The sequence below is a fragment of the Corvus moneduloides genome, chromosome Z (genome assembly GCF_009650955.1).
Source record: "Corvus moneduloides isolate bCorMon1 chromosome Z, bCorMon1.pri, whole genome shotgun sequence".
Lineage (NCBI taxonomy): Eukaryota > Metazoa > Chordata > Aves > Passeriformes > Corvidae > Corvus > Corvus moneduloides.
The window spans coordinates 68281823-68296155 of record NC_045511.1 but is presented as its reverse complement, the minus strand read 5'-3'; the positions used below and the strand labels follow the sequence as shown (position 1 = coordinate 68296155).

Sequence of the window (14333 nt, the reverse complement as noted above, 5' to 3'; positions counted from 1 at the left end):
ATACAGGATAAATTACATAGATGAGAAGAATTGTCACTTCATGTAGGTTTGAAATACTCTTCCAACTTGGGAGAGTGAAGATGTACTGCTGTCCAAAGCCTTCTGCCCACACAGCAATCAGCCCACGGCTGTGTCCGTGCACACCCACCCACCGTCCTTGCTCTTCTCGGCATCTCTGGGCTGCTGTTTGCACACAATTAGGGGGAATTCAACTCGACAGACCTACGAGTGGGGTGTCCAGCTTGTCACGAACGCTGACGTGGCAAGGCACAACACAGAGCTCTCAAATCACTTACATTATCACACGTGCTTTCTTTCCTGCTGGTATCCTCAAGTAGCAAAACCTGGTGGGTTTTTTAAGATTGCAACTTTCCAAAAACTAAGAAAGCTGCTCAGCATCAGTACCCCCCTTGTAAATGGTTTTATTGACTTGGAGAAACTGGAACGTTACCTTTGGACTCCATCCTTGGTTAAAATCACCTGCCCTGACCTGCAGACTAAAGCACCAGCAGCAGCAGAAGCTACATCAGTCACTTCTCTCAAAAAGCTGTCTAGGATTTGTGAGAAGAAAGGAAAACACGTCAGACACTCTGGATGAATGACAGGACTGGGAGAAATAGTTCCAAAGCAAAGGGCCGCAGCTTCTCTGGGACGCTCCTCGCGCTCCAAGGCAGCCGGGCTGCCCTGGCTGCCCAGGACGCTGCGCAGCACGGGCCCCGCAGAGCTGCGCAGCAGGGAGGCAGCTTCGGGCACCTCAGCCCCCGGGCAGGAGCGGCCTCCTTGCTCTGCACGGCTGCCTGTGGGCAAAGGCAGCGTGCCGGCCTTCTGCTCTTGGCCCCGGCCCGGCCTGGCAGGGCTAATCCCGTTCCCTGTCTGCAACGTGCTAAAGAGGGACTTGGTCCTTTCCAGCCCTCCAGGGCATTCGTTTGCACCACAAAACACTGAAGGACTGAGGCCTCAACAACAGGCCCTGAGCCAAAGTTGCCTCTAGATGGCCCTTCTGACCAAATGTTCTATGGGTCTGCTCCTTAGCAGGCATTACCATCAATGGGATCTGTGCATCCCTTCATTGGTGGAATGTGTCTTTACCTTTCGGCATCAAGAAACCGGACAAGGCCACATCTGGCCTCGGTTCCTCCTTGAGCCCTGGCTGGGCTTGGGGAGAAAACCAAGAGGAGAATGAAATCAGGTGTCCCTGCACTAGAAGTTCTGTCAGATGCTCCTGCAGCACTGTCCAAGCCGGGCTACTCTCACAGCGCCCTCGGAAGCCTCGTGGCCGGCAAAGGTGGAGGCACCGCAGGATGTGCCCGTTGCCGGTCGTGGCTCTGCAGGGCTTTGCTGGGACAGCTTCCCCCAGCCGATGTGTGGATCTGGATGAAGGGAAAAGGATTAGGGTTATCCTTTTCTGATTTTTTTTCAGTTTTGGATGATAGGAGATTACACTGTTGCTTCAGTTATTGCCTGTGGTTTTGTCTCTGACCCTGCCCACCGGCAAAACAATTGCCCATCCAGTTTAGCACAAGACTTGAGAGTGCTAAATTTGAAGGAGGAGAAAAGCGCTGATCTGCACAAAAAGAGACAATCCTTCTCACACCTCCCTCCTTGGGTTTCCTGGAGCTGCTGCTGTTACCAGGGCTGCTGCTCCTGCCTGAAACCTCCCCCCCTGCCTCTCTGCAAGCCCATCTCTTAGAGAACACTCCTGATCGCCACCACCTCAAACAAAATTTGTTGCAGTGGGGATACTGCAACACGCATATATCAAACCAGGAGTCCCGTGGAAAGGAAATATATATGGACAGACAGATTCTTGATAGCTGTTTCAGAGATGTTTATTTCTCCAGCCGCATGGCCGGAGCTCTGCCCAGGAACTGTTCCAGTCACGGGACCAAGGGTCCTTCTGCCCGCGCAGGGAACACAAACCAACCAATGGGAACGAGGCTGAGCAGGGACAGGGAAGCCCCGTGTCTGTGCCCTCAGCGCCCCTCTCCCAGGGCTCCATGGCAGGGGAGGGACCCCAACAAAAATTTCCACTTTTCAACTTCCTTTTCTGCCCGCAGGTGAGAAAAGGATCCACTCCCAGCTCCGGGCTCCTCCGCAAACCAACTGCTTTCAGCAGCGCCAGTCCTGAAATACCAACCTCCTTCCTTAACCTGCCCCCTGGGAGCTCACGCACCAAGAGGCCTTTGTCCAAGGACACCCGCAGCAGAGCTCGAGGATGGAGCGGTCTGAAACGCAGCTCCTTCAGAGTTTAAACCTCCCTTTATCAACTGAACGCACCCCAGCCTGTCCCAAAGGGAAAGCAGGCAGGAAAGAGGAGCTCCTCTCCCACAACAGCAAACCCTGTGCTTCCTTAAGTTCCACTTGGAGGACGGAGGCCATGGGCTACTCCTCAGTTTGGGAAGGAACCCAACCCAGGGAAATGGCCTGATTTGGGAGCCCAGCAGAGGCAAGTGCCCCAAAAAGAAGGAAAAGATTCTCTGGAAGCAAAAGATTATGGCAATAGTTCTGCAGAAAGAAAAAAACAGAAGAAGAATTGAAGCAACATTTCAAAAAGTTCCCAGACAAAAAGTTCTGCCCCAACACGCAGTCTCTGTGGTGTGTCAGGAAGCTCATGAATGAACCTGCAAGCCTTGGATACACATCATTTGTGTCCGTCCCCCAGAGCACAAGCAGCTCCCCAACAAGACTTCAAGACTAAAGGACAAAGCTTCCCCCTTCACCTCTCCACACCAGCTCTAGGGAGGCTCTGTCCATTGCAAGATCTCCTTTGTGTCTGCATTGACAAGAGCTGGCTGCAGAAGGGGTTTGCATTGGAACTCTCCCCAGACAGGGGAAAAAAAAGGAACAGAAAAAGTGATTCCTGAGGAAAGAAAATGCAATGCCCTTTGGGAAGACACCGGCATGAGTTCGCTACAGCTGCAGGCCATTAATCCCTTGGGGAAAGCACCATCCATCCATGGCACAGCACTTCAGCTTTGATGACAATGCTGACAAAATTGCTGCCCCTTCCTGCTGCTGCTGCTGACCCCAAATCACAAGAAATGTGCCAAATCTGCCAACAACAGGCAGAGATGGCGAGAACAAAACAGCTGGTCTGCTGAAAAGGAGGCAAAAAGAATGTATTCTAACCTCCCCTTTTCATCCTTTCCCCAGCCAACACAGAGACATGTCCTTTCCCTCTGGCACCGATGCTGGCCCAGGCACGGCATGCCCGCCGCTGCTCCCAGAGCCCTCGCCAGGGGCTTCCCGTGCCATGCCGTGTTGGTCCGTGCCGTGTTGGTCTGTGCCATGCCGTGTCGGTCCGTGCCGTGCCGTGTCGGTCCGTGCCGGTCCGTGCCGTGCCGTGCCGGTCCGTGCCGTGTCGGTCCGTGCCATGCCGTGCCGTGCCGTGTTGGTCCGGTCCGTGCCGTGCCATGTTGGTCCGTGCCGTGCCGGTCCGTGCCGTGCCGTGCCGTGTCGGTCCGTGCCGTGCCGTGTCGGTCCGTGCCGTGTCGGTCCGTGCCGTGCCGTGCCGTGCCGTGCCGTGCCGTGCCGTGCCGGTCCGTGTCGTGCCGTGCCGTGCCGGTCCGTGCCGTGCCGTGCCGTGCCGTGTCGGTCCGTGCCGTGTCGGTCCGTGCCGGTCCGTGCCGGTCCGTGCCGTGCCGGTCCGTGCCGTTGCGGTGCCGTGTCGGTCCGTGCCGTGTCGGTCCGTGCCGTGTCGGTCCGTGCCGTGTCGGTCCGTGCCGGTCCGTGCCGTGCCGTGCCGTGCCCTGTCGGTCCGTGCCGGTCCGTGCCGTGTCGGTCCGTGCCGTGCCGTGCCGGTCCGTGCCGTGCCGTGTCGGTCCGTGCCGTGCCGTGCCGTGTCGGTCCGTGCCGTGCCGGTCCGTGCCGTGCCGGTCCGTGCCCTGTCGGTCCGTGCCGGTCCGTGCCGTGCCGTGCCGTGCCCTGTCGGTCCGTGCCGGTCCGTGCCGTGTCGGTCCGTGCCGTGCCGGTCCGTGCCGTGTCGGTCCGTGCCGGTCCGTGCCGGTCCGTGCCGTGCCGTGCCGTGCCCTGTCGGTCCGTGCCGGTCCGTGCCGTGTCGGTCCGTGCCGTGCCGTGCCGGTCCGTGCCGTGCCGTGCCGTGCCGGTCCGTGCCGTGCCGTGCCGTGCCGTGCCGTGCCGTGTCGGTCCGTGCCGGTCCGTGCCGTGTCGGTCCGTGCCGTGCCGGTCCGTGCCGTGTCGGTCCGTGCCGGTCCGTGCCGTGCCGTGCCGTGCCCTGTCGGTCCGTGCCGGTCCGTGCCGTGTCGGTCCGTGCCGGTCCGTGCCGTGCCGGTCCGTGCCGTGCCGTGCCCTGTCGGTCCGTGCCGGTCCGTGCCGTGTCGGTCCGTGCCGTGCCGTGCCGGTCCGTGCCGTGCCGTGTCGGTCCGTGCCGTGCCGTGCCGTGTCGGTCCGTGCCGTGCCGGTCCGTGCCGTGCCGGTCCGTGCCGTGTCGGTCCGTGCCGGTCCGTGCCGTGCCGTGCCGTGCCCTGTCGGTCCGTGCCGGTCCGTGCCGTGCCCGGGCAGCGCCACGGGAGCCGCCCCGCCCGCGCTGTGCCCGCAGCCCCGGCTTTGTGCCGCTCGTTCCCGCGCGGGGCCCAGCGCAGCGCCCCCCTCAGGCCGCGCGCCGCCGCTGCAGCTGCGGCCGTTGCGCTGCGGCCGTTGCGGCGCCAGTGGGCGACAGGCGCGATGGCCGAGCTGCCGCTGCCCGCCGGGCTCGACGCCCGCACCTTCCCCGCCAAGCTGTGGCGCCTGGCGAACAGCCCCCGCGTCCGCTCCGTGCGCTGGGACAGCCAGGGCCGGGGGCTGCTCATCGACCGCGCACGCTTTGAGCAGGAGCTGCTCAGCTCGGCCGGCGTCCAGGGGCCGGCCCCGCGCACCTTCAGAGCCACGCAGTTCCGCAGCATCGTGCGCCAGCTGAACCGCTACGGCTTCTACAAGGTGCCGGGCCGGGCTGGCGCGGCTGTGCCGGGCGGTGCCGGGGCCATCGTCCACTATGGGAACCCCTGGTTTCGCCGCGACCGCCCCCACCTCCTGCTGCGCATCAGGCGCCGGAGCAGGGCCAGCAAGCACCGCCTGGCGCCCGGGCCGGAGCGGCGCAGGCGCTCGCCCTGCGGCTCCCAGCAGCGCCCCCGGCAGCGGCCGCGGCCGGCGGGGCCGGAGGGGCGCGGGCGGTTCCAGGCGCTGCCTCGGGAGCGGCCGCCGCTGCCGGCGGGGCGGCCGCCCAGCGGCTTCTTGCTCCTGCACAGGGAGCGGACGCTGCCGGACGGGCGGGAGCTGCGCAGCCGGCGGCCGAGCCGCTTCCAGCAGCCCCCCAGAGAGCGGCCGCTCCTGGCCCGGCGCCCGCCCTGTGGCTTCCACCTCCTCCACAGGGACCGGCCGCAGCCGGCCCGGCGGGACGGGCCCAGCCGCTTCCAGGAGCTGTACGGGGAGCGGCCGCTGCCTGCCGAGCGGGAGGTGCCCAGGATCCCGCCCTGCGAGCTCCTCGGGCTCTACGGGGAGCCGCTGCTGCCGGTCAGGCGGGAGGGGCTGAGCCGCCTCCAGAAGCTGTACGGGCTGCAGCCGCCGCCGGCCGGGCTGCCGCCCTGGGCTTTCCAGCAGCCCCACATGGAGCGGCCGCCTCCGGCCGGGCGGGAGCTGCTCAGGATCCCGCCGTGCAGCTTCGAGCAGCTCCAAACGGAGCAGCAGTCCCCAGCCTGCAAGCCATCAGGTAGGAAAAGTGTTCCAAAAGGTCGTGAAAAGTGACCGTTTGAAGTATTTCCCCACAACGCTCTGTCATTCCCAGACAGAAATTGTCAAACCTGCTAGGAAGGGGGATCTGGAAAGCCGGAAGAATCTCTGTCTGGTTTTCCTGTGTGCTTCCTGTGATGTTTGCTGCAAGGCAGCAATCGAGCTCTGTGTCCCAAAGCCACATTCTGGAGCCTGACCAATGTGTTTGGATTCCTGCAGCCACACCGGACAGTTCAGCCTCCAGTGCTCCACCTGGCAGTGCTGCTTGTGCAGCATCGACGACCTCCAGCAAGACACGGAATGCACCTGGGCAAGAGGAATTGCCTTCAGCGGATCTGGGCCTTCAGGTCGAGGCAATGATTCGGGAGATCAGGAGATCCGTGGCTGAAAGGTCTCCCTTTGCTCAGGTAACCCCACTGGATGGGAATGAAGGGGCTGGGCTGAGAGCTTTTGAACATTGCTGCAAAGGCTTCTTTAGTTGATTTCATGATTATTTAGTGATTGAATTCTTGTTGGTCAAGCAAGATTTCTAAAAGAAGAGGGATGACAAAGTCTCCCCCCTTAGTGAGGATGAGAGGTGTGATCCTGTGGTGGCCACGTTTGGGTGCTCCTTTTGCTGGGAAGAATCCCTGGTGCAGGGGCATTTGTGGTGATGCTCTGTAGGTTCTAAGAGGCTTTGTTTGGTGGGACAGAAGAGAAGAGTGTGGGGAGAATTGCCACTGAAGGCAAAGTGTCCCCTGCAGGGAGGGGCATGCGAGAGGTGCCTCTGTTAGAGCAGCAGACGTGGGCTCTGCCTGTTTTGGGTGGGAAGGCCAAGGCAAAGCAAGGGCTGGGCTGCAGCTGCTGCTGCTGCTGCTGTGTGAGCCGTGCCGAGCGTGCAGGCGCTGCCAGAGCCGTGCTTGGGGATGGGCTGGAGCTGCAGCTTTCTGCTCCTTCTGTTTGACAGATGCAGTCTTGGGATCAGGAATCCCATTTCTCTTAACTCTTGCCTCTTCCCAGACTTGCCTGGAGTGTCTGTGTTGGCACAGGCCTTTTTGCAGGCTGTTCTACATGTTGGCCAGAGAATGTCTCTCTTTCTATTCGTGTGCAGCCCCACTGCCTGCAGTACGTTTATGGTTGAGGAAGGGCAGACTCAAGGTGGGGAGTGGGGCTTTTTGGATTTACCAATATGTTGTTCTCAAGTGTGATGTCTTCTGTAAACCCCCACACAGCAGTTTTTAAAGGCATTTTATTCCCTAATAAAAGGAAATATTGCAAGCTCTGAACCATCTTTAGAATCTTTAGGATTCTGGTGGACAGGCTGTTGCAGAGGAGATGAATATTCTGGAAGTGGTCATAGTGAGAATATCCTTCTGTCTAAAGGTAACTTGCAGGTGCTTAATCTTGGGCATTTCCTTCCTCAGTGGAATTAGGAAACACAACTTGGTTGTCTGGCTTTTCACGTCTTTTGGGTTGGTTTCTTTGGTACCCTCCAGATTTACAGACTTTTGGCACTGGAAAATTTGATGCTGGAAATACCCTAGGTCCATAAACGTTTGCCCGGATCATCCATACGGGGCAGCAGCAGAGGGCTCCAAAAAGCACCGCCTTGTGGTTGATGGTCTGAGCGGCTGGGTGGGGGGTGGTGAGAGAGCCAGGCAGAAATGTGTGCTTTGCGTGCAGGTTTGCAGCACCCAGCCCTGGGCAGTGCTGGCAGCGAGCTCTGCCCCTGTCGATGGCCGTGTTGGGAAGCAGGAGGGCCCCAGGCTTTCTGCTGGCTGATTTCTTACAGCTGGTGGGAGAAGCCAGGCTCAGAGTGTGAGGGCACGTCCCCTCCCTTGGTGTCTCCTGGTTTTCCGAGTTCACCGTTTGCCTCCAAGGTCATTTTGTAAGAGCTTCAGTTGCACCTTGGTCACACGAATCCTGAGTTTCAAACGATTGTCACATGAATGGTTTGGGCAGCGTTCCCCTCCTGTTGGGAGTGGAGAAGAAGATTTGTTGTATCCCTGATGGGATTCCAAGAAAATACGGAGTGATCTTTGGGTTTCTTTCTTTCTGGTTTTCCTTCAAGGGGAATGCTAATGTTGCTGCCGAGTCTTCAGGAGGGGAGGCTGGGAACAGGGCTGCAGCAGAGGGAGCTTTGCCTGGCACCGAGAGCTGCAGGAACAGTTCCCCAGAGCCCGAGGAGCCTGGTAAGGAGAGAGCCCACACTGCTTTAGAGAGCTCTGAGGTGGCTGCTCTGAGCCTGCCTCTGGCAGGAAGGGAGATGAGAAGAGTTGAGTTCTGTCTGCAGGGCTGGTGCTTCCTGGTGCCTTTAGGTCAAATCCTGCCCTGGCACAGCCTCCCCGAGCCCTGCCCTCCACGCTTCTCCAGAGGCACTGACACCGAGTGCTGTGCTGTGGCCAGAGAGCAGTGAATAAACCCAACCTGTGGGAGCTGTGTCACCAACCTGGCTGTCCCAATTTTGTGAAGTCCTTGGATGAATTTGCTGCAGGGTGGAGGCCGGGCCGAAGGACTCTTGAAGGAACAGGGGAAATAAAAGGGCAAAACATCAGGCTAAAAGTCCAAACATTTGGTCTCAAATCACCGACTGAAGGTAGTACCAGTCTGCTGGTATCTGTCCTGAGACACAAGAAAAGCAAGGAGCTGAACATCAGAGGCCAACCCATTGAAAAATCACAAATCCAGTCACAAAAGGAAAAGCCTGAATGAGCCCAGATCAGCAGGACCTAAGAGGACAGAGGGAGCACTTTGGATCCATTCCTTAGCCAAGCTGGTGCAGCCTGCAGGCCTCGTGGGGAGCTCTTTCCCTCCCAGCTCTTTCTGCCAGAGCTGATGGTCGAGTTGGAGCCGCTGTTGCTCACTGCAGAGGGCAGTTTGTAGGTCCCAGGTAATGGTTCATAGCTCACAGCACCCTTCAGCTTCAGCCATTCCAGTGAGGACTGAGGTGTCTCTGTCAGCACAGAGAAAGAGCAAGGCTGGGCTTCTGTGTGGGAGCTGGGACTGTCTGTGCTTCAGGCTCTCGTGGGTGCCATTTGCACTGTGGGTGCTGAGACTCTATTGGGACACTTCAAACCTTTGGAGGTTTTGAAAACTTGAAAGGATCCCTGTTCTTTAAAGAGCAACCTTCAAATTTCCAAGTGAATTCCCAAGTGATGGCCCTTTCAGGCCATCTTTTACAGTCCCTGATAGAAGGACAATTGCTGCCCAAGGGAAATGCGCATGAGGGCCGGTATTGACTCAGTGTTGCCTTTGCTTCCCAGATTCCATCTGATCGACCTCTCCAAGAGGGCTGTCCTGCATGGGAGGAAGAGACAGAGGGAGAGCCTGTGATCATTAGGCAGGTGCAATCCCCTGATTTATGTAGTTGAACTTAAATGTCTAGATAGTTGTAGTTACAGATCTGAGTAGTTAAATATATATTTGTAGTTGTAGATGTATAAAGTTATTTTTTATATATGTAGTTGCATTTAAAGATGTGAAGTTACATTTATATATGTATAGTTATAAATGGGCACAGTTATATTTATATAGCTATAGGTATATGGAGCTTTAGATAGATTGATAGATATTTGAATAAATACAGGCTGCTTTTTAAGCTCTTTCTCTACTCTGCTTCGTCTCTCACCTCTTGCTTTTGCCCCTGTGCCCCCTCTGTCCCCTCTTCCTGTGCTGGCTCCGAGCTGGCGGCCGGGCCGGGCGGAGCAGCAGCTGCAGCCCCGGTGTCCCTGGAGCGATGGGAGCTGCCGGTGGCCGCAGGCCCTGTGCCCTGAGGAGCTGCTGGAGGACGGTGAGACAGAGGGGGCTGGGGAGAGGTGACACTGAAGGGACGGTGACTTTGAGGTGCTGGTGGGGCTGTGGGGATGGTGGGGAAGCAGAGGGGAATGGTGGGGATTGAAGAGACTGGGAGAGCTGAAGGGAATGGTGGAGCAGAGAGGTGTGGAGGAGCTGCTGGGGATGGTGGGGACTGAGGGGACAGGGAAGTGTCCCCACAGGCTAAGGGGGGTGTTAGGACTGAGGGAACTGGGAGGACTGAGCAGAGTGGCAGGAACTGAGGGCTCTAGAGGGAGCTGAGGGGAACAGTGGGGCTGAGGGAACTGGGAAAAGTGGGGAATGAATGGTGGGACTGAGGGGTAGAAGTTCCGCAAGGGAAGAGGCACAGGCTGAGGGGGGTGGCAGGTCTAAGGGGACTCGATGGGTCTGAAGGGAGTGAGGGGGGTGAGAGGACTTTGAGAGTCTGCAGGAACTGGCAGGACTGGGGGTTTGCTGAGGGCATGGCTGGGCTGAGGGGATGGAGGGGGCCAGCAGGGAGCACAGTGGGGTCCGGGCCTGCGGCTCTGCCAGCCCTTGGAACCAATTCCAGAGCCTCCGCTTTTGCCCCAGCTGCCCTGAAGTCCTTGAGAAGAGCCGGAGAGTGACAGGAGCCAGCAGGGAGAAGCTGAAGGCCGCCAGCAAGAGCAGCGAACGGGGACCTGCTGCTGCCGCCCGAGACCCTGGGTGAGGCCCCAGGGCCGCTGAGGCAGGGTGGGCGTGAGGCTGGCGTGGGCTTTGGCCGCGGGCACTGGCCGGCTGGGCAGGAGCGGGCCCTGCCCGTGCTGGGGCCGCTCAGCGCGGCTGCCCCGGGCGGCACAGGGGCTGTCCTTGGGCAAGGCAGCTGTGCCGGCAGGGCCCGGCAGCGGTGCCGGCTGTGCCGCGCTGCCGGGGGCTGCGGGACGGTCCCGCCGGGGCTGCGCTCGCCACAGCCTGGCCCGCTGGGCCTGCTTTTTCTTTCTAAGCCTCCTGGGGAGGCTCTGAGATTTCTCTTCCCTGATGGAAGTGCAGGTGCCGCCAAGGGAAACGTCCCGATCCTGACTCAGTGTTCCCTTTGCTTGCCAGGTGTCCCATCTGCTGTCCCTGTCCAGGAGAGCTGCTCTGCGCGGGAGGAAGCGACAGAGGGAGAGGCTTTGAAGATGGGGCGGCTGGAATCCCTCTGCTTATAGTTCTGCTTATAGATGAATGGACTTGCATGTAGAGCGTGATAATTATATTGATATTTACGTATGTGCTATTTGCATAGGTATATTTCTATGTGTATGTTGTTACATGAATGGATATAGTATGTATATATGAATGTGTAGATATATACATACATGTTTCTCGTTACATGTATGTGTATATATGTATCTAAGTATATATGTATGTTGTTATATCTCTGTCCAGTTCTATTTCCTGTTTATACAGTTATCTAGGTATCTATTTCTAGTGATGTTGTTGTAGGTATTTGGCTCTTTAAATAGGTGCATTGGTATTTGTATCGGTATATATGTCTGGTTTTCTATTTTTATATGCATATTGATCTATTTCTGTAATTATATTTACACGTGTTGGGATGTTTAGCTGTATATTTGTATAGATGCAGTTGTTTTATCTATCTATTTATGTATGTATTGTAGGTAATATGAGTATTTATATTTATATATTATATAAATATATATAAATATATGTAAATATATAGATAATATATAATAATATATAAATATATTTATATCTGTGTGTTGTGGTGGTTATATATGTATTTGTTTCTGTTTAAATATAGATGGAGTTGTATAGATGTGTAATTCTATTTATTCAGTTCTTGCTATAGGGCTATTTAGAGAGAGATGTTGATATTTTTGTGTTTCTATACGGGCTGTACAGTTACAGTAACATGGAATAAATTGTTAAACTTCAGTTGATCTTTGTGTATAGTGAGTTGTTGTAGAGGTTGGCAATAAATTAATTTTTGTTCCTGGAAGTTGATGTTTGTATATTTTTACGTAGCATTGTTGTAATAATCAAATAAATGACAGTTTTGTATCTTAACTGAGATCTGTACAGTTATCTATTGTCAGCGTGGGTGTAGCAATTTGTAATAAATTACATTTTTCAACTGAAATTGATTCTCGTGTGTTTGTAGATCAGCGGTGCGGCTGCAGCAACCGGCGATAAATGACATTTGTCAGCTGAGATGAGTGTTCTGTGATTTGTGCTCTCCAAAGGACTGGGCAGATGTAAATGGGATGATGCTGGAGGATTTTGGCCATGAAAATCCCCAGCCGTGCCCAGCAGATCCCCCAGCTGCAGCCAGGCTGGGCAAGGGAACGGCACATTTGGGATGGCAGCAGAGCCACACGTTGGCTACAGGCTCGCTGCAGAGGCCTGCTGAGAAAACGGGACTCCCCTGAGCGTAGAACTGCAGCCAGGAGCCACCCGGGGAGGAGAAATCCACCCCCGTCCCACCGGGAGCTCTTTAGGGAGCGCTCCCAGTGCCCCTCTGAAGCTCATCCTGGAGAGCAGCAGCAACCAGGGATCCCGAGCCAGCTGCGCTGCCTTTGGCAGCACTTTGGCAAAGGGTCTGGAGCAAGGGCGAGGGAACAGTGACTGTAACTGCTGCAGGGCAGGGAGGAGGGAAGGGCCATTGACCCAAGTGCTGACATGCTCCAAAATCCAGAAGGATGCAGGAGAACTGGGAAGCAACAAGTTCTCACAAGTGCTGAAGTGATGGAAGCCCTTTGAGTGAAGTTCCCTGAAGGAACTCGCAGGGGACTTGCTGCTGGGATCGGCAGTACCAGGAGACAGCAGGATCTGCTCATTTGGCTGGATCTGTTTCCAGGACACAGGCTGTGATCGCCCTGCTCACACAAACCCCGTGCCCATGGAGCCTGCAGGGTAACAGCAATGCCGTTCCAAAGAGAGGCTTTGCAGCTGAAGTCACTGCCCTCGTGTTTAGGGAATGAATGACTCCCGTGCCAAAGCACTGGCAGGTCACCAGGGCTCCGGGAGGCAGAGCCTTTAGAGGGAAAGAGAGATGAGGCACTCACATGCCTGCAACTCCTTCAGCTCTCTTACTTTGTGGAATGAGAAATAAGAAAGCTGAGGAGAGGAAAATGCAGTCCTCTCAGGAAACATTGGGACAAACAAGTCTTGTGGGAAAAGAAAAGTAGGTAAGAACTTGGCCTTGTTTTCATGGGCTGTGTCTTCTGCAGAGGAGACAATGGGATGTACAGCTACCAGGAACAGGAGGCATTGCAGGGAACTGTGCACGTGCTCAACAACTCAACCCTACTGGTGCACTTTGATGCCCAAAAACTAGGCCAGAAAACAGTACTCCATAGTATAAGGCCTACAGAGCAGGTATTTGTTTATTCAACGGCGGGAGTGAGGGGGATAACTCCACCACAAACTCACTCGTCCTCACTAGTTCACACAGCAGTAGCTTTTATACTTTTTTCCTTAATGTGCACATTCTACTTTCCTATCCTTCACATTGCAACACATTTTCTAATCACATGGTTATGCAAGCCCTTGCAGCACATGCGTGGTTTCTGCATGAGGTGGTCATCAGCCTCCTGGTGGTCGTTTCTGATGAAGGCTCATAAGTCTTCCTCGGGCTTGAACTTCTCACCCCTGTTCCCTGTGCATGCTCTCTAAGATTGGCTGCTCAAATAGGCGGTGGTTAGCTTTTGCAGTTAGCCTGTTCTGCTAAATGTGCTGATTTCTACAAGTGCTTCATGCACATACCCTGTCACAGACTAACTACTTCTTTCTGCATAGCTACAGCTTTTTGCAGAGCTCACACAGTATCTTGTTGCCTTGGCATCAACTTTGTAAGGACACAAGCAGCAGTTGGATCTATGTATCCACACATTAATCAAGTACTATTAGCAATAGGATCTACGTATCCGCTCCTTGGGGAAACAGGTATTTCCCTTTGGCATTCAGAATCCGGACAAGGCCACACCTGGGCCTGTCTGGGGGTGTAGGATCCAAGACAACTCCTTTGCTTCCTCCTTGAGGCCTGGGCAGGCTTGGGGAGAAAACCAAGAGGAGAATGAAATCAGGTGTCCCTGCACTAGAAGTTCTGTCAGATGCTCCTGCAGCACTGTCCAAGCCGGGCTACTCTCACAGCGCCCTCGGAAGCCTCGTGGCCGGCAAAGGTGGAGGCACCGCAGGATGTGCCCGTTGCCGGCCGTGGCTCTGCAGGGCTTTGCTGGGACAGCTTCCCCCAGCCGACGTGTGGATCTGGATGAAGGGGAAAGGATTAGGGTATCTGGAGATGTATCTCTCTTAATCACTAGAGGCAACCTTTTGTAGTAATGATTAGGTCTAGTGCTTAACTTATCCTTTTGGGATCATTTTTTGGCAGTGCTGCATTACAGTAAATTGCACTATTCCATGCTGGGGTCCGTGCTGGCAGCGGGGCCGGGCCGAGCAGCGCTTTCAGCCCCAGGTCCCGGCTGGCCGCAGCTGACGGGAGCGGCGGGAACCGCCGGTGGCACCGGGCACCGTCCCCCTCAGGGGCCGCGGGGCTCAAGGCACCGGGGAGCCGCTGGAGGGCCGGGAAGGCGGAGGGCAGCGGGGCTGCCGCAGGGACAGCGCCGCCCAAGGCCCCGCGCTGCTGAGCTGCTGCTGGTGCCTACGGCACTGAGAGGACGGTGAGGCGGTGGGGGCTGAGGGGAAGCAGCGGAGCTCTGCGGGAGCTGAGGGCGATGGTGGGGGCTGAGAGGACAGGGAAAAGGCACGGGCTGAGAGGGCCGGCGGGGCTCAGGGCACCCCGGACACTGAGGGCGATGGCAGCACTGGGGGGCCGATGGGCTTGGAGGGTCTGAAGG

At 56.5% G+C, this 14333-nt stretch overlaps 2 protein-coding genes across 2 annotated transcripts in view; one reads left to right on the top strand and one right to left on the bottom strand.

Moving 5' to 3' along the window:
* LOC116437867 (T-cell activation Rho GTPase-activating protein-like) overlaps positions 1–14333 on the bottom strand; it is a 633784-nt gene that overhangs the window by 510992 nt on the left and 108459 nt on the right. The gene's annotated exons all lie outside the window — the stretch shown is intronic.
* On the top strand, positions 4684–9054 carry LOC116438287. The gene is made up of 4 exons (XM_032097127.1): positions 4684–5704; positions 5944–6131; positions 7775–7895; positions 8967–9054. The coding sequence occupies exons 1-4, from the start codon at positions 4684–4686 to the stop codon at positions 8975–8977; spliced, it is 1341 nt and encodes a 446-aa protein (XP_031953018.1). The 3' UTR covers positions 8978–9054.

What these genes read in the sequence shown, in the direction of transcription:
- LOC116438287 (XM_032097127.1), top strand. Translation starts at nt 4,684, where the DNA reads ATGGCCGAGCTGCCGCTGCCCGCCGGGCTCGACGCCCGCACCTTCCCC. An exon ending in CCCAGCCTGCAAGCCATCAG is followed by an intron (nt 5,705 to 5,943) that starts GTAGGAAAAGTG and finishes GGATTCCTGCAG; the next exon opens with CCACACCGGACAGTTCAGCC. An exon ending in AAAGGTCTCCCTTTGCTCAG is followed by an intron (nt 6,132 to 7,774) that starts GTAACCCCACTG and finishes TTTTCCTTCAAG; the next exon opens with GGGAATGCTAATGTTGCTGC.